The following is a 23,941-nucleotide window of genomic DNA, read 5'->3' on the forward strand; positions in this document are numbered from 1 at the left end:
AATGGCATAAAAACATTTTGCACAATTTCCTTTGAAAAGAGAAAGCGTTTTCTGAAATTGGCTTCAGTAAATTTATCTAAGGTTTTTTTCTAAAGTATGTTCCTGGAGATTCTGGTTTGTCGGCCAGTGAAAAGTAGCTAGTCAAATTCCTACCGACAACGGCCTAGTAACCTGGTAAGCTCCGATTGCCGATAAAGCCTTTATAACAATTTTCAAAAAGTTTCATTTATGTACTTTGGTTATTTGCTGTACTGCTGGAGATGCCAGTAAGAAAATTAGCATAAAGTTGTATTTTCCTTTCCAGACTGGAAACGTGTCCGGTGCAGACAGCAGTGACAGTTGCAGCGATGACGAAATGAACGGACACGATCAAGAACCACTCTCAGTTTTTGTTACTCCAGACCATGAAGTATTCAGCTCCATTTCGCCACCATCATCACCCATAGAAATCAAGTGCACACAAAGACCGTCGCCTTCAAGATCATTAGCCACTAAAACTTCGTCGGTGTCCACTTCGCAAGGTTCGATCCTCAGTCCTCTTATGTACCAAACACCTCAGGGGATGATGTACGCCACTCCATCCAACGGTGGAGTGTTACTGAGTCTTGCTCAAGGCGATCCCAATAATAAGACACAATTTATTACCATTCCTTTGTCTATGGTAGCCAATGAACAGGGACATGAACCAGATGGCACAAAGAGGAAGTAAGAGGGAGACGCGACATTTACTAAAAACATAGTTGTGTTGAATGAAGTTTTTAAGTTTTGATTTAAGGTCGGTATGCAAATTGGGGGATTGTTTCATTTGAAACAAGACGCATAAACATGATAACGAGAATGAAAGCAAAACTAAACTTGGGAATCACGTCCGTTTATTTTCGATCGGAATGAGTCATGAGCATATAGTTGAAAAATTGGCTTTATTTACAGTGAAAATGGTTCTGTTTGCGTTTTTAATATCATTTGTCATTTATTACTGAGTTTGAAACAATTTCTGATTTCAATAGCAAATTTATTCGAGTTTTTCATTTTCATTCTCTGTCTGCTTAAGAAAGTTAGTAAAACTTTATCCTTCCCGCGCATGAAGAAGTGCAAACCTTGATGTCCTAGTGTTGCAAAAGTCGATATTGCACAAATAGTATTACCATTGCAAAAATCATTATATGAGGCATTTTGAGAATCCTATAAAGTTCTCAATAACTTGTGTTTTAAATTGTAACTCGGGAGAGGGTCATCAAAGTTACCTTATTGTTTTATTTGTTATCCGGCTTCAAAAATGTTTTTCTAGGTTTTTGAACAACAATCAATGAATGTATCTGAATAAGATAAAAATCGACCATGAACATAGGTTGCTTAGTCTGACTTTCTAGACATATCTTAAAATATTTCGATTTTTTCCTAAATCATCGTGTATTTTTACAGTACCTACATAGGAATTTTATAGACAAATTTTCTGAGAAATAAAGATCGAAAACGCGATAAAACCAAATACATATGTGGAACAAGTCAGAAAATAAATAAAGTATTAAATAAATGGGAACAAAAAAAAACAGATTAAATTAACTGAGTTCGAATTTCTGCAAAGATGAAATTAAAAAGTGTGATGAAATATCCAGACTAATAGAAATAATGAAGTGCATTTATCAGGAAAATTTGTGAGTCACGAGACGCAAATCGTCAATAAATTAAAGTTTCTAATATGTTAATAATTTAGCCTCAACCAAATTCGCAAATTAAGCAATATCAGATATTAGAAAGTTAAAACTCAATTGTACTGAAACCAGTGGATCTAGCTAGTTTAATAAGATTTGTAAAAATGTTAAACCTCTTCAAAAATAAAAATAAAAGCAATGTAGGCATGGGTAACTCAGTGAATTTTCCGGAGTTGACGCAGTGATGCCGAAATGGCTTGGTGCGCCAACCCAACGCCCCGGCACAGCCACTCACCTGTGCAGTTGCGTTACAGTCGACCATTTGTTACGAGAACACATTTTGTGCGCTTCGTAAATGTTGACTTGAAAATGAACGCCTTCACGCAACTACTACTCTTCATTAACAAATTCCAACTTGCAAATTAAAGCTAGTAGAAACTTCAAAGATTGAAATTATGTAGGAGGATTCTTTTTAATTAAATTTTGGCGTACGCTTGCAACTAAACGTCTGCTATTCAAATTTCGGGTGATTTTTGTGACAAATCCAGCAGTTTAATCACGCGCGTTGTAACTGAATCAAGTTACCAATTCTCTATCCAATGATATAAAAACGAGCTCTATAGCTCAAATGGTTCCTGAGCAACGTCAAAAAAGGTGGCGTCAAAAAGGTCATATTTCAGTCGATTTCGTACTTTAACCAAAAAACAGGCAAACTCTTGATTTTTTTAACGAAAAAAAAGCATAAAACTGGAAGCCATATTTGCATATCCGAAACGGTTCTTTGGAAACAAGCTTCAGACGAACTTCGTGTAAAAATACAAAGCCGCCCAAAATTATGCCAAAGTTGAAATTTTTTTTGTGAAGGAGTCAATGGTCAATCGGAACCAAATCCACACTATCAGTAAGTCGATGCTTCTTGTATTGAATACTGGAACCCAAATTTCCATATCTGAAGCGATTTTTTAGCGAAAAACTTTAGATGAGCTTGATATAAAAAATACAAAACCGCCCAAAATATTCCCAAAGTTTAAATTTTAAATCCGAAAGAACCAGTAGCTCAATCAATTCCAAGTCCACCCTACGAGTCAGTTGATGAATATGAGACTAAAAGTTCTACATGTACATGGCAACCAGGGGCAAAGTATTGATAAACTGCGTAGTGCCTCCTAGAAAGAAAAAAGAAAATTTGTTTAGTACAGCTGGAAATCGGTCCAAAGTCAAATTTTTTTGAAATCAGCAAAGCAAAGAGAGAGAAATTTAAAGAATTAATAAAACTTCAGTTGCTTGTCGGAAAACTAAACTCAGTTCATGCTAAAAGAATTCTAGATTAGAGATCATTCTTACCAGCTTTTTGCAAGCTGGCGTCAAATCCTCCATTTTCTACCGATTAATCCTCAAGTTCACTACACTTTTACAAACTACCGCACTTGCCATAAGGGTCACAATTATTCTATATTTGCCATCTAAGAATGCGATTATCGACCAATTTCGCCCAATGTCGTTCGCAAACTGAACATTCATAACTTTTTCGAGAAAAAAAACACTGAACTACAAAACAAACATGATTATTTAATAATTTTATTGTTCGCCCTTTTGATAATTAATTAATGCTTTACTTGGCGGTTCGATTTCAGTTTGCTTTTGTTGGAATTTTTGTAGAAAAGGCCTGTTCGCATTGCAATATTTTCAAAGGCAAATTTCACGTTCCCACTTAACCAAAGTCAACAACGACTAAACGAAAAACGCTCCGTTCTTTCGGAAAGTGTCGATCTTTAACTAATTTGTTTTTAAATTTAGACCCACTTATATTTATCTTAATTTCACTCAGCTGCAGTGATTAATGCACAACGCCAAAACTAAAATTAATAACGGAATTAATTTTGTATTTGTAAAAATATTGACTAAACAAAAAATCGCGAAAAAATCACTTAGAAATTAAACTGTTGCTCAATTTCCGATCGATGATAGAAACTAACAAAATTTCAATTAATTAAAAATGTACTTTAAAACTACTGATTTAAAGAATTATTCCGCCACAAGCGCCATTACCGCGAGGTACGGCGCAGTGAGGCGCGATGAATTATGACTTACCAACTCATATAGGGCATCAACTAAAAAGCGCAACTCAACATAGTGTTACCCAGGCCCAAAATAATATATGCGACGTATAAAGTTAAATGTCAGAGTAGACAAAATTTCATATTTTTTGAAAATAACATTTTTTTGAGTTTATAGAAAGGAGTGCCAGAGTTCGAATTGCATTTTTTTCTTCGCATGTAATATTTCTCAAAATATTTAATTTAGGTTGACTAAGTGCTTCAGCTTAAAAGATTTTTCAAGGAAACTCTATATCAAATTGTGTAATGACAACAGATGTAGGTACAAGTATATTCAAACGTGCCGACTTTTTATTATTTGCAGTTTTAGCAATTTTATTTATTTATTAGATACAAGACGATGGCAAATATCACTTGAAAAATTCCATTAATCGTTTTACTTTAGATATAGAAAAGAATCATGCCTTAATTTAGAAATCAAGCTTCTAGAGAAAGCAGAAAGCGGTTTTGCAGAAAAGAATAAGGAAATAAAGGAATTTGGCATATTTCCGCTTATACAATATTTTCATTTTTCAGTTGATGGTATTCCCAATTGTTTTAGTCTGAATGCGAATTAGTGTATTGAGAGTTAGATGAGAGTATGTTCAAAATTCTAGAGTTTTCTTTATTATTTCTAAAGCCAAGCATTTAATTGAATTTTTTTGAGAGAAAATTAAATTAAGTTTTTATGGAAAAAGGGTTTTTCATCCCCCTTTTAATTTCAGTATTTAAAGTTTACTTTTGTGTTTCGTTATTATAAGACCAAATTATAAATTGGTTAAGCAACTGAAAATTAACACAATCGCAGAAGGTTTTCAAAAATTTTCCAAAAACCGACCATTTTTGACCAAAAAAGTCGAAAATGAAGCCCGAAATTTAAAAGCTCGTATTTTTGCGCATAAAATCTAGAACTAATAAATTTTGTCAATTTCTGCCATTATTTCGTAACAGATTTATATAAAAAAAATACCGTTATAAACTTGGCAAAAGGTATAAATAAGCTTCACTTCAAGTTAAAGATAAAATGATTCGACTAATGTTATAATTACCCAATATTCTTGTTAGATTTAGATGTTTTGTTCGTAGTATAGTTTTATTTATTAATTACCATTTACCACATGCTCAAATAAATAGAGATCTAAATCGGATTTTAACGGAATCGAATTTGTACGAGTTGTTCAAAATTGTTAATAAATATATTTGCTGAAAATACTGTATTTATTTCCTTTCTCGTGTCATTAGGATGTTTTAAGGTGGACAGGGACACGGAAAATTGACCCATTTTGGTCCAGAAAACAGAAACCATCTTACCTTATCCACCGTTTTTTTCACAGGTGAGGCGCATATCTTGCTAAGGTAAGAAAATATTATTTTCCAATGTAGCCTAGAATCGCACATGAATGTGCAATGTTTCTTGCTTGTTTATTGTGAGCGCATAGACAGTGTAGATGGCACGTTTTGAAAAAGTGAAGCAGTTATTTCGATTCGTTTATTTTTACTCGTCCAAAAATAGGCTTAACTATTGGCTATCTAAGTAAACATATATCCTTGCTGTACAGAAAATAGAATATGTATACTTTGCAGAAAATACCGCTTTATGTGCTGATGTTTGGAAGGACATCCGATTTTTGTACTCTCTTCCTGGTAAGTTTGTCTATAGCAGAAACCCTTGTCAGACAGTAAGCTTAGTCCAGCTAAAAACAAAATTAGAAACTTAAAGACCATCTGCAGTCAATATTATACAGTGTTATGGTTAATTAGTGACCGTGATGATAATCAGTAAAATACGCCTATTTAAGTTTGTGGTTTTTTCGGTCAATAGATGGTGGCAAAAATGAAACACTATTTTTTCATGGGCCGACGTTTCGACTATATTTAAGTCATCCACAGGGCTCTATGAAGTTAGTGCCACATTTCCGTCAAATGTTCAGAACGGGCAATGTACCGTTCGAGGTAGGTGTACTTATGAAAAAAAAATGGACTACTGAACCTTCTTCCATAGAACATACCAGCGACGAGCAACACGCAGCCCGTTAAATATGTTTGTGCGGTTCGCCAGCATTTCTAAAATTGAATTTATTTTATCGGCTTTCTCCCATCAATATATCGATATAAAATTACATATTTAACTGAATCAATTTTTGTGACGAGTTACTCATTTGGCGGCGACTTGTTCAAACAAGCAAAACAAACGCGCCGCGTCTGCACGATTTTTTGTGACGAACTTCTCACTTGTCGGCGACATGTTATGCAAAATAATGTGTCTCACTTTCCCCATTTAGAAATCGAAAACCTTACTTCTCAAAAATATGCACAATATATAGACAGTTTAAGCAACAAATTTCAATTGCGATTCCGAATGTTCAAAGCTGAGAAGACAGTGGTTTCCATGAACATGGTTTTTATATCGATATCGATAATATCGATGTGATACAGTTGCCGAAGACTTTCAAATAGAAGTGATTGACATGCAGAATAATACCGATTTAAAAAATGTATTTTTCTCAGTAAATATATCGAAAATGTTTATAAATCTTATGTGAGCCCGGAGAAATTTCACCTTTTGACCAAACATGCAAGCAAATGATGTGTCTGTTCGGTAGGTGAAGTACGTATGTTTGCGATCAATTATTTTCAACCATGAAATTAATCAAAAATGACCACCAATCAAGACTGAGTGATGCACGATTAGAAAGCTGGGTATGTGTAGCTCCGTCAGCAATTCCGGCGGCTATTGATCAGCATGTTTCGAAAAACCGGGCCAAATTTATCACTAAAAATTTCAAGGAAATTCGTTTTTTGGTTCTCTCCTTGTTTGTTTTTATTTTGCATTAAAACTTGTATATGACTTTACTTTTTTTATACTTGTTATAAATGAAGTTTGGAAAATGATTAATGAGTGTTGCTTGATGTGCGGCACGCCAAAAAATTTAAACATTTAACTTGGCTCGTTGATTAAAAAAGTTGCTCGCCCCTGGAATAAACCAATAGAAAATATGGATTTATTTTTATTTTATATAGTTTCAATCGTTACGAATAAAACCATGGAAGAATGTAAGCAAGCTTTAAAGAGACCATTTCGTGCCCGAGACATAAACGGCGTCTATTGGCTCAAGAAGCAAAGGCCGACCAGGCAAATGTTCTCCAATTACAAAAATTGCGAGTAATACAAAAACTAATATACTTAGGACAAGTAATTTGTATACAGGGTGATTCAAACGAGGCGTCATTCCTCAGGAGGTGTTATCTCGGAGAGTTTTGGGAGTACAGGGAAAATACGAACGTCTTTAAGACCTCCAAAAGCCGCCCATGAGAAAGTGAGCCTTCTCTTTAGTTCGCGTGCCTGGTTATCCCTTCCACAATTTGTATTTCTGCTCCCCAATTTCAGTTCCTTTCTAACAATAACTGGGAACAAGGTTCGTCATGAATTTTGTTTTTGACATATTTATATTAAGACCGACGTTTCCACACACACCTTGCAGGTCCTGCAACATCAATCACATTTCTTCTAGATTGCCCGAGAACAGCACTATATCATTTGCAAAACGTAAGTTGTTCAAGTTCTTGCCATCATGTTTATACTTCTCTGACTCCAGTGCACATCTTAAGCCTTATTAGCATTCCATTTTATTTTTGTGTTTAAAATGAGTAGCGTACTTATACCTTTCGAACAAAACAATCTGCAAAACATTGTACCCTCAAACAGATTTTATTTCTCTCTTATAAAAGGCAATAAGATAAAATTATACCTGAGTTCTTGTACTTAATAATAATCATCCGATAATAAACGTATCTACCTTCAAGTGTATAACGCTGCTATATGGTTTTGTTAAGTCGCTGTGATTAAACGAAGTTTGCCCCTTTAAACGATATTGAAGAAAAACTAGTAAAATTTGAATTTGAATGAAAGCATTAGCAAAAAGCAGAAGCAAGCAATTGAAAAAACTTCCGAAGAACTCCTATCTTAAAGTACATCTTATTCATTTAATGCTTACTTCCGAATTATAAATGTAATGAAAAATCTAAATATGTACATATGTTATTAACAATAAATTCATTTGTTTGATCTAATTTTGGAATGTTCTTATATTTTTCAAATTTTATTTGAATCCGAGGTAGTGGCTTGATAACATATTGGGTGAATGAATGAGTGGCTTGAAGTCCGTTATAAATTTATTTAACATACACGACGCGTTCCGGTTATTTATAATATACAGGGTGTCCCACCGGGAACCGCCGCGGTCGAAATCTGACAAACTAAAGTCAGGAAAAATTTGAAAAGTGGACAGTGTGCCGAAGTTATTGGGGGTAAGCGACTTAAAATATTTTTAAGAGCCACACATTCGGTTATACCGGAAGTAGGTATCAACTTGCTTATTTTAAATGGAACCCCTTATATATTATTACATTTATGAATTCTACTCCAAATTCTAAATATATTTCGTGTGTGAAATCCTATACCTAAGTCTAATCGTTTTTGTTATATTTAAAATTTTATGTAAAAAATTACAGTTGCAGCCACTCGAATAACTATTCATTTTTCCTATAAGGGAATACGTGCTGCTTGATTTGAGTCGCATTTCTTGTTGGAAAGAACTTACTTTAATGGAATTTACGCTGTCTAATTTTCCAATATCTCCTAATTGTAGTTTGCCAGATTTCGATCGCGGCAGTTCCAGATGGGACACCCTGTATATCCATAATCAGGTAACAAGACCTAAAACTGCGTCAACGGAATTACAGGTGAAAAAAGCCGGACATCGGTCACATTACAAGGGTTAAAACACACCTAGATTACGTTCAACTGTATCACTAACCACTGAACAAGTAAAAACTAAAGAAGAAAAAAATGTTTAATTGTGCGCAGCATGAGTGGACAGTCAGGAAAAGCACAGAGCAGAACAGCTCTTATTCGCATTATCCTGAGCACTTGTTTGGTGCCCGCTTCTCTGTTTTAAGTTTTAAGAAGACCGGGTTGCATTCAACTTTTCAAGTTTCATATTTTTCCTTAGAGGACTCTGTGTGTGTTGCGGTACATTAGGGATTTCTCACCAGGTCAGTGGAACTCAATACTAATGAGACACAGCCTGTATTGTGAAGTGTGAATAAGTGTTAGCAGTTCTTTGCAATTCAAGACACACTTAACCTGCTAACATACATTTTTGAAAGTTTATGATTTATGTTTTTGTCTTTGGCATTTTGAGATTATTTAAGTCTGAGTTTTTAAAATTAACTGATTTTGAGATCGCACTTTAAATATTTTTAGACAAAAAATTGAAATACAGCGTGCGCTTGATAATCTTCCTCCTGTACCTTAGCTGAAAGCCCAGTACTTTTAATTAGTTTTGAGCATTTGAGTACTAATGTATTTGTGCAATTTTACCACTTGATTAATATTTTCTGCGTTTGTTTTTTGCGTAGCCGCATTCACTATGAATACTAGTTTTGCTGTTTTCTTCTACCAAAACGGCACTGAAACGATTCTTCATAAATAAATTGATATTTGAGAAACTAGTGGGTGAGCAAGGTGCGCGGATGCTTTCAACTTCGGTAGCTCTCATTTCATCATTCTTCTGTGAGACAATGTACATTGACTGATGTTAAAAGTATATTTAATGCAATTCGTGGTTTGTGAAGCACAAATAGTCATATGACTGATTTCCTCGTGAAAACCAGGAAACGGTACTAGTGGTCGGACCAATAGCCGAATTTTTCCGGTACCAATTGTATTTCTTGGCACATTTCATGTACAGTAATTCCAAAAGTACACGTGAGATGTGACTATTTAAAATGACCGGAAAAAAGGACGTCCGTGACACGGAAGAGGTGGTGCATGTCGCGGATCGATTTCCTCTTTTGGTGTCGCACTTCTTTCCTTTCGAAGGCGCATCTAACGGTTTGCGTCGAACTAAGGAAGAGAATAACAATTTTGAGCTAATTTAGCCATATGCGAATGACATGCTAATAACACCGCATTTAAATTTTTGATATTTTCAATTTATTATGCTTGACAAGTTTTCTTTACGCTTTTTTTGAACCTGTGTGTTGTAATTTCAATAATACATTCGAAACTCGAAACTCTTTTAAATAACCAGCTCGAACGAAACGAGACGCTTCATGGTGTTATTTTTGCAGCTAAGGCCGAATAATAGCCAAAAATAGATCACAGTCTAATCTAAGGAAATGTTCTTGGCTGTGCAGGAGAAAATAATTCCAAACATATCTTAGAACAGGCGCCTTTTGCTGCCGCTTTTCCTATTTTTGGATGCCTGAAAATAGACTGGCTCGCAGTGTTTTTTTACATTTTCAACATCAGTTTAAAATTTTGATAGAAAACTAAAATTTTACAGATAAAGCAGTTATTTAGTTCTAACAATTTGGAACTTATTAAAAAATCGATTAAAATTTGAAAACAAAGTATTAATTTTTGGAAATTGGCTGCGGATTTTGAACTTTTCCGGATGTTGGCAGTTCAAAATTAAACTACTGAGGATTATTTTGTTCTTGTCGTAGCTCTATGTTAACATTTGTAAACTTGATGTTTTTCTATTTTAACTTTAGCTCGTTGATCGAAAAGCTCCTATTTCGAAAATCGGCGTCATTCTTTTTAAGAAATTGCTGCAGTTTGCGATATTAGCTCTTAAAGATGTACGTTCACATTTGCTAATATTATTAGTATTTTAAAGCAGATTCATAATAATTTATTATCACTGAACCCTGTAGATCAGCGGTTCTCAAACTTTTTTGGTGACGGAACCGTTTTAAAGAACTAAATTTTCAACGGAACCCTAAACCCTTACTAAAAGCAAAACGAGATATATGTGTATTGTTTATTAACAAGCATACAAAAAAAAAGGTTTTTTGGAATGAAATTAAAATTGGCAAGCAGACATAATCAACTGCTGCAAGTCTAAATATAGTTTTTTCAAAATGGCTTCGCTTCCGGAAGCATCGAAAATCGATCGATTTAAAAAAGCCAATATCTTGGCTTTTTTAAATCGAAAGTGTCTATTTTGACTTCATTATTTGTATTCAGCATTAAATTTTGAATTTGAAACTTCCGTTTGTCAACACTTATGTGTCATAATTTTTGACATATGTGACATTTATTGCAAAAAAACTGGAATGCTGAGGTTTATTTGAAAAATCATAACTCCTAAACCATTCCTATTTTTTTATTCAATTTTCCAAGGTTTAGCCGACATTTGCAATTGATTCTAACACTTTTGTTATTCGTGCGTCTGTTGCAGTGTTTCAAAGTCAACAATCAAAATATTCCTGCATTACGATTTCTGATAAAAACAACAAATTTACGGATTACGTCTATAGCCGACCACTTGATAAAAAAACGGTAATATTTCTTCCAAAAAAATGCCAATAAAGGATTTTAGATGAACGTACACAATGTTAATAAAAGTGGACTTAAAATTCAGTTTTACATTTATTTTTGGAGTCAGAAATGGTAGTTGCCGTTTAAAAAAGTGAAGCTTTTGCCATTTTTTTAATGTCTACTTTGGAAAATAGCAGCAGAAGCATGAAATATAACAAAAGTGTCAGAATCGATGCAGAATGTCTGCCAAACCTTTTGGAATTGAATTAAATAATGCCGATTTATTTATTTGCAGTGGTTCAGGAAATATGAATTTTGTTAATGAACCTCTGCAACCCTGTTTTTTGCAAACAAATGGCAGTAGTCGGAGTTATAGAAGAATATGAAAGTGTCCGCAACTTACAGCTGAAGAGGTGCATCAGTAAAATACTGAAGACTTTATTCATTCATTTAAATCGTGTAGCATAATCTCCATAATTGGAAATAGTTACTACCATTTAAGGTGCCTTCCAAAATATCTGGACCAATAATTTTTGAACCTGCCTTCCGCACCAAACCATTTAATTTGGTTTTCCTTGTTCAACGTGCTGGGAATTTGTTTGATTCCAAAGATGTGCCGATTAAACAAACACAATTTGCAAATTGCGTTTTATCGGTCCATAATATCCCTAGTAGAAAATACGCCATAATTTATGCCCAGTTTACTAACTAGTGCCCATATTTATTCAGCATAATATATCAACATAATATGCCCGAATTATGTTGAGCGCTTGACACTGTCAGTAGGATTGTAACCTAAAATCGCTAAATCCGATAATTTTGATTTTACAGTAATGACATTTTAAGTGAGTAAAACAGATAACTTTTTAAAATGCTTCTGTTTAATAATAATAGCCTTTTCTTATAGCTTGGTCCATGTTTTAAGATATTTATTAGTTCGCTAACATTTTATTTTATTAGGTACATCCAGTCCTCTCCTTTTAAATGTCTGTATTTACTAATTGAAGTTTTCTTACGACTTTGCAATAGACCGCGTTTTTTTCTGATCTTTAAATTATCTTGTTTGTACAGTAATTTTTCGAAAAGCATCTGAAGTTTTATGAATTCTTTACATTTCTTATTCTTAATGGTTTGGAACAAATTTCCTCAAGTATTAAACATATTCTTTCTTTTCAGGTATCACGATGCAGTTTTCGGCAAGTTTGGCGTTTGTTTTCCCCTGTTTTTTATCTTGTAGATGTAGAACTTTTAGTCCTATTTTGTTAACTTGTATTTCATGATTTTGCTTCATTTTTCTAGATTCTGGCTAGGGTTTTTTATTTTCAAATTTTTAGTCAGATTTAATACGTTAACGAATGAGGTTTTCTGCAGGAGGGGTTTCTGCTCTTATATGAACTCTTGCAATTGTTTTGTCGCATTAGGTCATTTTTGTTCTTTTTTACTGGCTTTCTTCTGTGATTTATATCCTACTTTCACCGGTTTTTGGATTATCAATAATTCGGCTTAATAATAATAATAATTTTGATTGAAGAACGTTGTGTTGGCATTTGTTTCGGAACCATCTACAAAAAGTCTCACGCAGCTTATAATCCTTTAGATGTGAATTATTTGGGATACTAATAATTTTTAGGAATACCATTTATGTTTTTTTTAACATGTCATTCGTTTTTTAAACGATTCGTGGAATCTGTCTAACAATGGACATGTCATTAAAATCTGCAGCTTCTATTATATTTCAGTAAAACTCCCAGAAGTACTCAAGCTCAAAAATGACGCTCTCTTGACTTATAAGTAATTTGAATTAACACTTGAATGTCAAAAAATTGAAAAACGTGGTTATTATTTCTCTCTATGGAAACTCTGTATGCCCCATACCTTTTTCCATGGTAAACTACGATCAACTTAATTTTGAAAAGTAAAAATCATTTGCACATTTCATTTTCGAAAAAAAACTAACGATGTGATATATTACTACAATCGTTATAGAATGCTCTATTTAATAACGGCAGATAGATAGATAGATAAAAATTTATGAAACATTCACAGTGGTATAGACACAAACAAAGTGACAACATATTTCCGGTTGCTTCCTTTGCCCACGATCCCCTACGTGCCCTAACATGGACATTCCCGAGATAGTCATATGCACGACAACGTCAGGACATAATCTTAAAGTGGCGGTTTTCAATTTATTCGAGGGGCATTCCATAAGGATAAAAGGTCTTTCTGAAGGGAAGCCAAAAACCCCTTTTGCTTCAACCTTTAATCTTGATAATGTCAGCCGTGGCGTAAACCGCTGGCAGTCTTAGTTGGTAGATGGCCTAGGCCACGCCCTCCATCTCTCGTCGGTGCAAAGACCAGCCAGCACCACCGAGCAGAGCAAGGGGGCACGAATCCGATCAGTCACACAGTGTTGGATTTTTGCGTTTCCAGCCTGCTAGAAAATGCTGCTGTATAAGCGACTTCCCATATTTGATGAGGATTTCCTCCTCTAAGAAAACGTGACGACAAATCAACACTCCAGCAGGCTGGAAACGCCGGCCTGCTTTTGCAGAAAGTGTTGGTTTGTCGTCACGTTTTGTTAGGGGAGAAAATCCTCATCAAATATGGGAAGTCGCTTATAGAGAGCATCTATATAGTTGACTATATAAGCCACCCCTGTAGTTTCGTGCAGTTCGGTTATTCTGGTGATCTGCCGGAAACATAAGAACATGGCATTTTGAAATTAAATAGATCAAAATAATTTAATCGCGAAAGTATCTTGGCCAATTACCATGTATGTGCACAATGAGTCTAAAGTAGAATAAATATGATAAACTTTCTAAATAATTAACTAATATCATTTTTATCAAAGTTTAAAATATTACATAAACAAACACATATTATTCTGAAACACACTGGAAAAGTTATAAATAAGCCAATATAAGTGCGTGTGTTTCGTTTTAATTGAAGTAAAGTTAAGGTCAATTAATTAAAATACAACATTACAAAAAATTTATTGTTATAACATTATCACTTAATCTTAATATTATAATAGATTTTATAATTATCAGACCTTTTACTTTAAATGCAAAAAGCGTTGTACTAACTTGTTACTTTTTTAGTATATCTTGAATTTCGATAAAGTTTTTTCCTTTGGTTTCCGGTAAAATAAAAATGCAAAATGCCGAAGCCAAAACCATGCAAAAAGCAAAGAACCAGAAAGCCCATCCCATACCTAACAACTCTACCATATATGGAAAACCTAAAATAACGCAAAAGTTGACCATGAAGTTGCTGAACGAAGTTATGGTGGTGGCAAATGCTTTGACTTGAGGACTAAATATTTCCCCAGTGATAATCCAAGGTACAGTTGAAACTGCCAGATTGAAGGAAACCATAAAAATGGCAAGACTTGCAATTGGCACCCAGGAAATTGCTGATACATCTTGTCCATTATTTTGCCTAAAGAAATATAAACCAAGCGCAAACAAAGATATAGACTCTAGAATACAAGCGCTTGAAAGTAACATTTTCCGCCCCATTCTATCAACTAATCCTGAACTTACGACAATAGTGGCAATCGCTACTAACCCAAGAATCATGGGAGAAACAGATGATGGGATAAAGTCGCCCGCAAGAGAAAAAATAGTTTCAGCATAACTGACAACGGCAATAAAACCGGAAAGTTGTTGACAAATCATAAGAGTAACAGAGATCATTAAACCTTTGCGAAAGCTGCGGTCATGAAACATATCTTTAATGTTCATTTTATTATCGTTGCCTCTAGCTACAGTCTCTTGAACAAAAATTAATTCCTTTTCAATGTTGTTGGTTCGCCGTAACCGCTTCAGACTGTTTTCGGCATGCCGATTTCTATTTTTCAGAAGTAAATCGTATGGACTATCAGGAACAAAATATCCAAAAGCAATATAAAATAACAATATAGGAACAAGTTGCACAATGCTAAACTGCCATATTTTCAAGTAAGGCCCCATTACATACACACTAAGATTGCCAATGTTGGAGGTTATACCAGGAAAACTCCCCAGAAGACCCCTATTTCTAGGTTCGGCAATTTCTGCAATGTAGTTGCCAAGAACAGTCCATATAGTTCCTATTCCTATTCCCATCAACATTCTTGCGAATATGAATACTAGTACTTGATTAGCAAAAATGCATATAACGTGTGCTAGTACCAAAGGACCAACTCCTAACAATAAAACAGTTTTTTTGGTGCAAAATTTAAGAATAAAAACTGTCAAAATGGATCCAATAATTAGTCCTAAGCTCATGGCCGCAACGATCCAAGCTGATTCCGATATGGTTACCGGTCTCCCAATTGGATTTACTTCTTGATCTGGTGATTGAAATTTGGGGATAAATGGTGATGTCCATACATAGCACACACCAGTTGCAAAAGAGGTCAGTGAAGCTAAAATAGACAAATATGTTAATACACATCTCTCTAAAATAAGGTTCTTTCATTTCCAAAATGTCGACGTAATTTTGTGTTTTTTACTTAAAAAAATATATTTTTTTCTTTCACATCTATACAGGCGTTCCGCCGAAGAATCCCAGATACTTCGAATATGAATTACATGACCAATTTTTAGCAAATATTGTTTTCACGTTTAGTGAATTCTCAATGGTTCACGAATTATCGAGGTATCGAAGTAGTTGGTAAACATTATTGCAGATAGGGGATTTGGTAATTTAATAATTAGCTGCTTGGCTGGAACCCTAAACCAATAGCTGATTGGTAGTTCGTAATTTGTCACCATTTGCACTTCTTTTGTTCGGTTCATTTTGCTTGGGTACGTTATTTATGATAGGAATGTATTTCTTTTAATGTACTCGAATGATTCGTGCCGCCGCGGTGAGATAATACTGACACCTATACACATAACGCCGTCGTGCAGACAAACCATTTAATAGAATGCGTGCTTTAAACACACTGTTGGACAAGAGGAAGCTTGATCTTGTTGATAATATTCTGAACAGTAGAACCGGAATTTTTTTTTGGAACATAGGTCACAACCGCACATTCAAACACAACATCGAGGGAGCTTCAACAACTATCACACAAGACATGGATCAGAACAGAACGCATGGATGACCTCTGGACAAAGAGGGATCAAGCCTTTAATTCTGCAGCTGCACTAACAGATACAGATAGAAACGAGCATCCCAAAAACCATGGATAACTCCACCAACATGGAATCTTATAACGGAAAGGAGAGTGCTTAAAATTAAGGGCATTAGTGATGGCGACAATAAATACAAATATAGCGAACTTAACAAAACAATTAGCAGGAGTATAAAAAACGACAAAAACCTGTACATCACATCAACATGCGAAGACATCGAAAAGCATGCTAATCCAAACCAGGTTAGAGATCTTTTAAAAAAAGTTAAAATGCTTTCAATAACAATCAAAGCCCATTACCTTCCAATCAAGGACACATATGGAGTTAGGGTAACAACAAAAACTGAAATCAAAGAACGATGGTGGTAATACTGTCAGAATCTGATGGCCTCAGAAGACGAGACGAGCGACGAGGATTTAGATGACATCCAGCAACTCGAACTTCGTACGCTACAATCCGAAGTAGAGGTCGCTCTGTGAAAACTGAATAATCGGAAATCTCCTGGCTCAGACAACAACGTCGCTAAAATGCTGATCAAAAAGAGCAGCGGCAACAAATACAACAGAGCTGCACAAAACTATGAGAAACCGGTAAATGACCCAAAATATGGACATAATAAGTCTACATCCCTATAGACAAAAAGGGGGCTAAAGATGAATGCGGCAACTACAGCACCATCGCTCTGACTAGTCATGCCAGCAAAGTCCTCTTACAAATCACACAGGAATGAAAAACCTCCCTTCTACCTCAGATCCCCCAGAACAAGCATGGTTTATACCCGGTTGTGGAACGCGAGACCAACTCATGAGCCTACGAGAAAGTATATAAAAAGCATACGAGTACAACGTACCAGTTATATTTTGTTTCATTTACTACACCAAGGCCCTTGACAGCGTACAATGGGAACGACTATCCTGAGCGAAAAGGGGGTTCCAAAGCATTTCATATATATCATAAAAGCCCTGTACGACAAGAATATACCACGCGTACGAATAGAAAAGAAACCTTTAACATACTTCAGCGTCGGAAAAGAAGTCAGCCAAGGCTGCACTCTTTCCCCAATTCTCTTCAATATATAAGGAGAATGGATTATTAAAAAGGTTCTAGAAAACTAGGAGAGCGGAGTCTCTATTGGCTGAAAAAGTGTCAAACCTACGATATGCAGATGACACGATAGTTCTGGCACAAAACGAACAGGAAATGTTTGAAATACTTCAACGTGTGGAAGCTGCTAGTTTGGAGTCAGGCCTACAACTAAATAGGACCAAATGCTGTCTGTTGATTATGGATATACCTCCTTCAGTATTTCTGTTAAGTGATACGGAAGGACGGGATGGCAAAGTGGACGGCAAAATATCGAGAGGCAGATCTCCTGTAAGATTCATAGACTAATTGAAGGACCTTACAAATATGTCAATGAGGATAGAGAAGCATGGCGAAGAGAGTACAGGAAGAATTGCTCTAGTTAGTCGTCAGTATAAGACGTCCGTACACGGCACATTGCAAGGAAAATGGACTGCGCTCTTACCATTAATAACCGGTATAAGAACGTTTGTCACGGAGTCTTTAGCTCTGAAAAACAGAGCATCATACTTTATCTGCACTACGTGAGAACCTTCTATTGAGGGCATGTACAACAGAAGGAAGATGTTCTTTTCACATAATGGTGCGCCAGCCCATCTCAGAAGAGGTGTCACTAATGTTCTCAATAAAAATTATCGAAACCGATGAATAGGTCCTGATTGTCCTATTGGTTGACCTCCGCTATCCCCAGACTTCAATTCGTTGAACTTTTTTATGTGAGGACATGCAAAAACACTTATTTATTTAATGGGAAAGCCTAATTTCGGGAACCAAGACATTTGAAGAATATATGTGGCGTTTGATGGGGTTAAAAACAAGATGGAAAACTACAACTTTCAACGAGGCTACTACAGAGAGTTGAATCATGCATTGCACAAGGCTGTGGCCACATTGAGCAGCTTTAATAGTAATTACGCAGTGAGTGCAGTTTTAATAAAATACACTTTTCTATGCTACTAATGCAACTCGCTAATTTTAAATTTCTTAAACAATACCGCTGAAAACTCACCTTAGAATTCATATTCGAAATATTTCTAATACCTCAGCAGACATCCTGTAAGACAACGTAATTGTGAAATTTCCAAATTTGGAGAAATTATCTTGCTTAATTTCAACTGTCTTAATGTGCTAAGAAATCAAATTTTATTTTTCCAGAACTCACAAAGATTACGTTTTTGGAAAATAGCTTATTACAGGATAATATATTTTAAGCATGCTGGAGCGGGGTGGCATTCAATTCAAATCTCGTAAGACATTCGTAGGCAAACATTTTGTGTCAAAGGTTTGGGTTTTTTTATAGAGTTTGTTCCCCACAGCTACAATAATTTTTCGGATAATTTACCCTAATATTTACACCAGACTTAAGATAATTCACACATTTTTACATCCAAAATCGTATAGACTGATAGTTTAACGGGGAGTAGGTTCACTTTAAACTGAATTTTTTATATATTTTTATTTATCTACAGCATTCAATCACCACAGATCGCTTGAATTCTGCATTCAATTTAGCAACTTTTATCTCCTCCTCTTTTACTTTTTTACTTTATTTTTATTGTAGTTCTAACCAAAAAATTTGGTAAATTAAAAATTCAATTAATCTCATCAATCATTTTTTTCTGATTCTCAAAAAATCAGCCAAAACAATAAACAGCATAGCTGGTTCACTGCCTATTAGATCTAAAAATAATTTATTTAGTGATAAGAATAATCACAAATTTGGCAATTGAGTTGTTTCATCAAAATATTTATTTGTGTATCGACCGAGGTCGTGAACTATTTTAACGTTCTTAAGATTGCTTTTGGCCAAATTTCTCAATTTTTTACTTAAAAATATTCCAGAAAACTTTTAAAATTATTCGACAACGGTTACAAAAACGGTAAAAATACAAAACATGAAAAGTCGTTTCAATTCGACGAGCAATCCAAGTGTTTTCAAATGAGCAGTCAGTAGACTTCCAAACATTTCTGAATAGTTAAAGAGGGCCTGAGTGACGGAATACAATCCTGTGCGTTGCAAGTTTAAGTAAATTATCTCAAGAGCTGTAAGAGCTATTTGGAAACTACTATAAAAAACCAAAACTTTGACTTTATCTGTATAAATGCAAAACGTTTTCTCGCATATATTTTCATTATAAACGTAACTTAAAGAAACTTTTTTCATTTAATTCAACGTAGTTGAATTAATTACAATCTAATCTATTGTATACGTACACAACAATTAGACTTCTGTCACGCTACTAGATACTGAATGTCAGCTTTTCCAGTAATATAATATACAGGGTGATTCAAAATTGGCGTCATTCCTTTTAAGGGGTGATGGAGGCTCACTTGGGGAGTACGAAAATTTCTAGAAGATATTAACAGTTGAAAATCGAATTTTAACTTTCCTATTAAGCATTATTTTGAAATTGTTCCATGTTTAGTTGGTAGCATATTGGAATACTTAAGCATTCAAAAAGAAAAATTACGATCTTTGCTCCAAATTACGAAAATTTTCGATATTGGAAAAGTTCTGTTCTGCAATTTTTTGATCGAAATTCAAAGCGGCAATGATGTTTTTTGTTTTGAATCACCCTGTATAAATAATATAATAAATAGATATTCCTATCCTTCCTGATATCATTTGCAAATGTAGAAAATAATTTAGCCAAACTCAAGCTTTTCAAGAAGGCAAAGACCTAAAAGGACGTTAATTTTTACCAATCATGAGTTTGTGCAAAATTTTAAATCTGATGATGGTGCTGTTGTCTCGCCAAAACGTAATGAAATAAACGATGTTTCAAAATTTTTACTTCACACTTTGACTGAAACCCAGGAAATATAGGAATATCATAACAAGTACACGCAGTCAGGAAAATAAATCAGAATAATAAATAGAATGGTAACATAATATTAAATACTTGCTTCTTTATAAATTATTTTTGATTAAAATTCATTAAATAAATCCTGTGTGGTCTACTTACTTGCAAGAACGGCAAAGTAAATGAAGCCTGAGGGTTTGTTTTCCGGTACCCCCATCTTGACAATTTCAGAAGATGCTCCTTTTAGCAAAAAAAAGGAGCATCTGATGTTATGCGAACATCACCTCTCATTTATAGAATTGAACTTTACTTTAGTGAATTGTTTTATTACAGCTTAACGTGTTATAATTCCTTGGACCAATAACGAATAAGTCAATCTTGATAATATAGAACTGAAAATATGAAGTGGAGAATAATAGTCATGCGACCTGTTTATCAGACGTGTTTTTCAGAATAAGAGTTTTTCAACCCAATCCTGAGTTAAGTTATTTAATGATATAAAATTTTCATTTATATTACACATTTATTAAATATTTATTTATTTCATTTTTAATTATTTGTTAAATAAGGTTTAAAAAACTTTATTAAATTTCAAGTGTGCCACTCTGAAATATCTTAAGTAAAATTTATGCTTCTAAATTTTAATATTAATTAGTAATAAAAATTGAGAGCTAAACCAATTAGGAAAATATTATCTATTAAAGTTTTCCATTGAACATGAAACATTGAAATTTTACATAAATAGCTTTTCCATTTTGTTCGATTTTTATATATCGATATGACAATATGGTTATGTGCCTAACACATTATTTATTGAAATACAAACTACTGCACATTCTTTCTTTTCATCTGCCATCCGCCATATATAGTTTCATATCAAAGGGAAAAGTAACTGACATAAATTGTGATTGAAAATACCATTTTAACTGAAGAGTTATGAATATGTAAATATAATAGTTATTTACGTAACCAGTAGGATATAAATATTATTAACGCACGCATGTGAAGAATTTTTCAAATCACTAATGCCGTAATAAACATAATTATTACATTCGAAAGAGGGCCAAATCATAGTCCTTATGTAACAGTTGTAGATAAATATAAATAGAGGTATTTCATATACATGTATTGGTAATATTTCATTTCTTGTTAAACATTGTACAATAAAGTAGTTTGAGCAATAATTGGGAACATTCTGGTCCATGGTATAAGAATTATTCAGTGTGGAAAGACATTTCAAAATGAACTAGAGTTTCACCGAAAAAGATGGTCTTGAAAAAATTTCAAGTTTACTTACCACTCGAATAGAGCCCCAACAGTGACAAATTTAACCGAAGCGAAAGTGGATGAAAATCACCTGATGAAATTAACTGTGCGTTTAACTGTAAAAATTACACTAAATATAAATACGTATCAATTTGTGGAACTTATTTGAAAAATAAATATGCTAAAAATAGTTCCTGTTATTGTTCTATTATTTAATAATTAATGAAACTCTATGTACGTTATTTGGTCATTGACCTACTTATTTTGTTTTTCTTATCAAAACGATCGGTACCTATATAATAATAGTAAGTTGATACTTTTGCGGTGATAAATTGCAAAAAACACTAGTGCGATAATAGACATCATTATAATATTCAAAAAAGTGCCAAATCATAGTCATTATATCAATCATAGTTGTATGTAAATTCTTCTTACCTCACTCTTGGAATGATATTCTAAAAATTAACCAACTACTATTCAACTTCTGAGCACGTTATGATTTACACTTTAAAGTAAAAACCAAATAATGAGAATAGAAGTATTTAAATAATTTAAACAGGTTTTGGACACGAAAGGTTAATAATGTTACTAAGCAGAATCTCTAAGGCTCCTCCATTGTAGTATGATACTAATTTTAAAATTATGGTATTACGACGTAAGCAAACGAATTATTTCGGTTGGAAACAGCGTGCTGAAAATATACACTTAAAGCTTTAATAGTTAAACTATCCATTCCCTGTGCAATCCTAGGTAGAGTTAATAACAAGGACAGTAAAAAAATTACCATGAACAATTACGCTGCGATTGCATGAAAACATGTGTGAATTTTATGAATATAAAATTAAAAACAAATTTCAATAATCTAGTACCGGGGAAAACAACTTGCAGCGTTTTGCAGATAAATTGCACGAAACCAAGATGTTAGACTTTAACCCCTGATCATCACAGCACTCAGCGATCAACCAAACGACATTAATTTAAAAAATTAACTAAAACTTTGCACATAGGTATAGAAATAAGCCGCATCAGGCAACTTAAATACATTATTTGAAATTATCTTATAAAACAGGAAATAAACATACCTATTTTCAATATTAAAAAGCCGTTATGGCATTAGATACTCAGATTTGTGTGCACGATCGACCGAATTACATCATGGGAGTATGACTGATACCGATCTTGTTCTATATTTATGTAATGTCAACTGGTAATACTGAATTAAGCTGCCTCCAAAACCGGATGAAAAGTTGGCACTTTCATCGGCGCATTTGCCTCATACTGAGAGAATTCAATATTTGTCAGCATATCTGAAAGCAGACCCCGAGCTTATAGTCATATTCTCTGACAAGGACAATTCTATAGCAGTCATGATGAAATCAGAATACATATATGGAATGACCATGCTACCGAATAACACAGTATCCTGACGCAAACTTACATATGATCCAACAGCACGCTATGGAGCTAAAAGTAATAAGATTATTGAAAACTTATTGGCGGGAGACCTTATTCGTAAAATCTTTTGTGAGATACTTTCAACTCATAATATTCTTTTCCGTAAACTATATGAATTACGCAAAATGCATAAAACGCTGGATAAATTCACCATCCTACAACTTAGCGAATTATGTTGAGACTAGAAGTGGGTATAAGTAATATCAACCTTTAATTCCAACGTTACAATGTTTTCGATCATTTTGTGGTCCTGTTTGAAAATTGTGCTATGATTAAACAATAAGAAACTAAGCTAAACTGGGCCAAAAAAGTTAGTAGGTGCCATTAAAAAAACTTATTTCCTTACATTTTTTATGTAGATGTTTGTAGGCAGCATGCAAAATGGGTAAGCACAGAGATGCTCGTAAACACTCTGCCTCATGCTGGCAGTGATGGTCTGGCGTGTTGTGGATATTTTTCATCGAGTTAAGTCATTTCGATCTTTTACTCATTCGTGGGTGCAAATCTGCTCGGATGTTTCTTTGTTAATTTCTGCATTCTGCAGTGGTAGGCCCTCTAGCCATTAGGAGAAAGTGCTAGAAGGTGTGAAAGATTTAGACCAGTAATTTTGGAGATTAAGGCCGCAATCTTATTGATTTTGGCTTCTATTTCCGATTCGAAGAGCAGCAGTAGTTGGAGCAGCTGTGGGTTTACGGTTTGGAAACTTTGAGTTCAGTTTTGGACCGATTACCTTTTCTGGGGTTGTGGATTTAGTTTTTTGGACATAGGATATACTAGCCTCTACTTTATTGTGAATCGGAGCCTGCTTGGGCTTAGCCTCATTTTTCAATTTGTTCAATTCACCATTATTAATAAGCCCTTTCATTCAATTTGAAGCCACCATTATTAATTTCCTCGATGTCCATGCGGGCTCATAGGCCTTTAATAATGGATGACAATTTCCTGTTTTCCGGGGGCCTGTATATTATCGGTTTGTGGTTTTGCGGTTCGCTGGGGAAAATGGGTAAATGGTTTTTTTTCGTGGGTTTCTTTTGCGAAGGAAAATTTGAGATTTCGTGGGCCTGAATGGTTTGGTGGGGTTTTGGACTGCTTCGGTAGTGGATTCAAGTGAAGGTTTAAACCGGGG

The 23,941-nt window shown here is 34.3% G+C and overlaps 2 protein-coding genes across 2 annotated transcripts in view; one reads left to right on the forward strand and one right to left on the reverse strand.

Annotated features, from left to right (window-relative positions):
• Window positions 1-862, forward strand: part of LOC109533944 (serum response factor homolog) — a 129,613-nt gene extending 128,751 nt beyond the window's left edge. The window contains exon 3 of the mRNA XM_048670106.1: window positions 305-862. Within this exon, the coding sequence (XP_048526063.1) occupies window positions 305-709 (405 nt within the window). The 3' untranslated portion in view covers window positions 710-862. The remainder of the gene's footprint in view (window positions 1-304) is intronic.
• Window positions 863-14,058: 13,196 nt separating this feature from the next.
• On the reverse strand, window positions 14,059-20,380 carry LOC109541536 (facilitated trehalose transporter Tret1). The gene is made up of 2 exons (XM_019910415.2): window positions 20,257-20,380; window positions 14,059-15,492 (listed from the first exon to the last, which is right to left on the reverse strand). The coding sequence occupies exons 1-2, from the start codon at window positions 20,309-20,311 to the stop codon at window positions 14,171-14,173; spliced, it is 1,377 nt and encodes a 458-aa protein (XP_019765974.2). The 5' UTR covers window positions 20,312-20,380; the 3' UTR covers window positions 14,059-14,170.
• Between the last annotated feature and the right edge of the window lie 3,561 nt (window positions 20,381-23,941).

The sequence above is a fragment of the Dendroctonus ponderosae genome, unplaced genomic scaffold, assembly GCF_020466585.1.
Source record: "Dendroctonus ponderosae isolate FM_Combo_2020 unplaced genomic scaffold, Dpon_F_20191213v2 Dpon_F_20191213_1, whole genome shotgun sequence".
Lineage (NCBI taxonomy): Eukaryota > Metazoa > Arthropoda > Insecta > Coleoptera > Curculionidae > Dendroctonus > Dendroctonus ponderosae.

Coding starts and splice junctions, on each gene's coding strand:
- LOC109541536 (XM_019910415.2), bottom strand. CDS start 20,311: ATGGGGGTACCGGAAAACAAACCCTCAGGCTTCATTTACTTTGCCGTT. Junction 15,493..20,256: donor TTACTTTGCCGTTCTTGCAA/GTAAGTAGACCA, acceptor TGTCTATTTTAG/CTTCACTGACCTCTTTTGCA.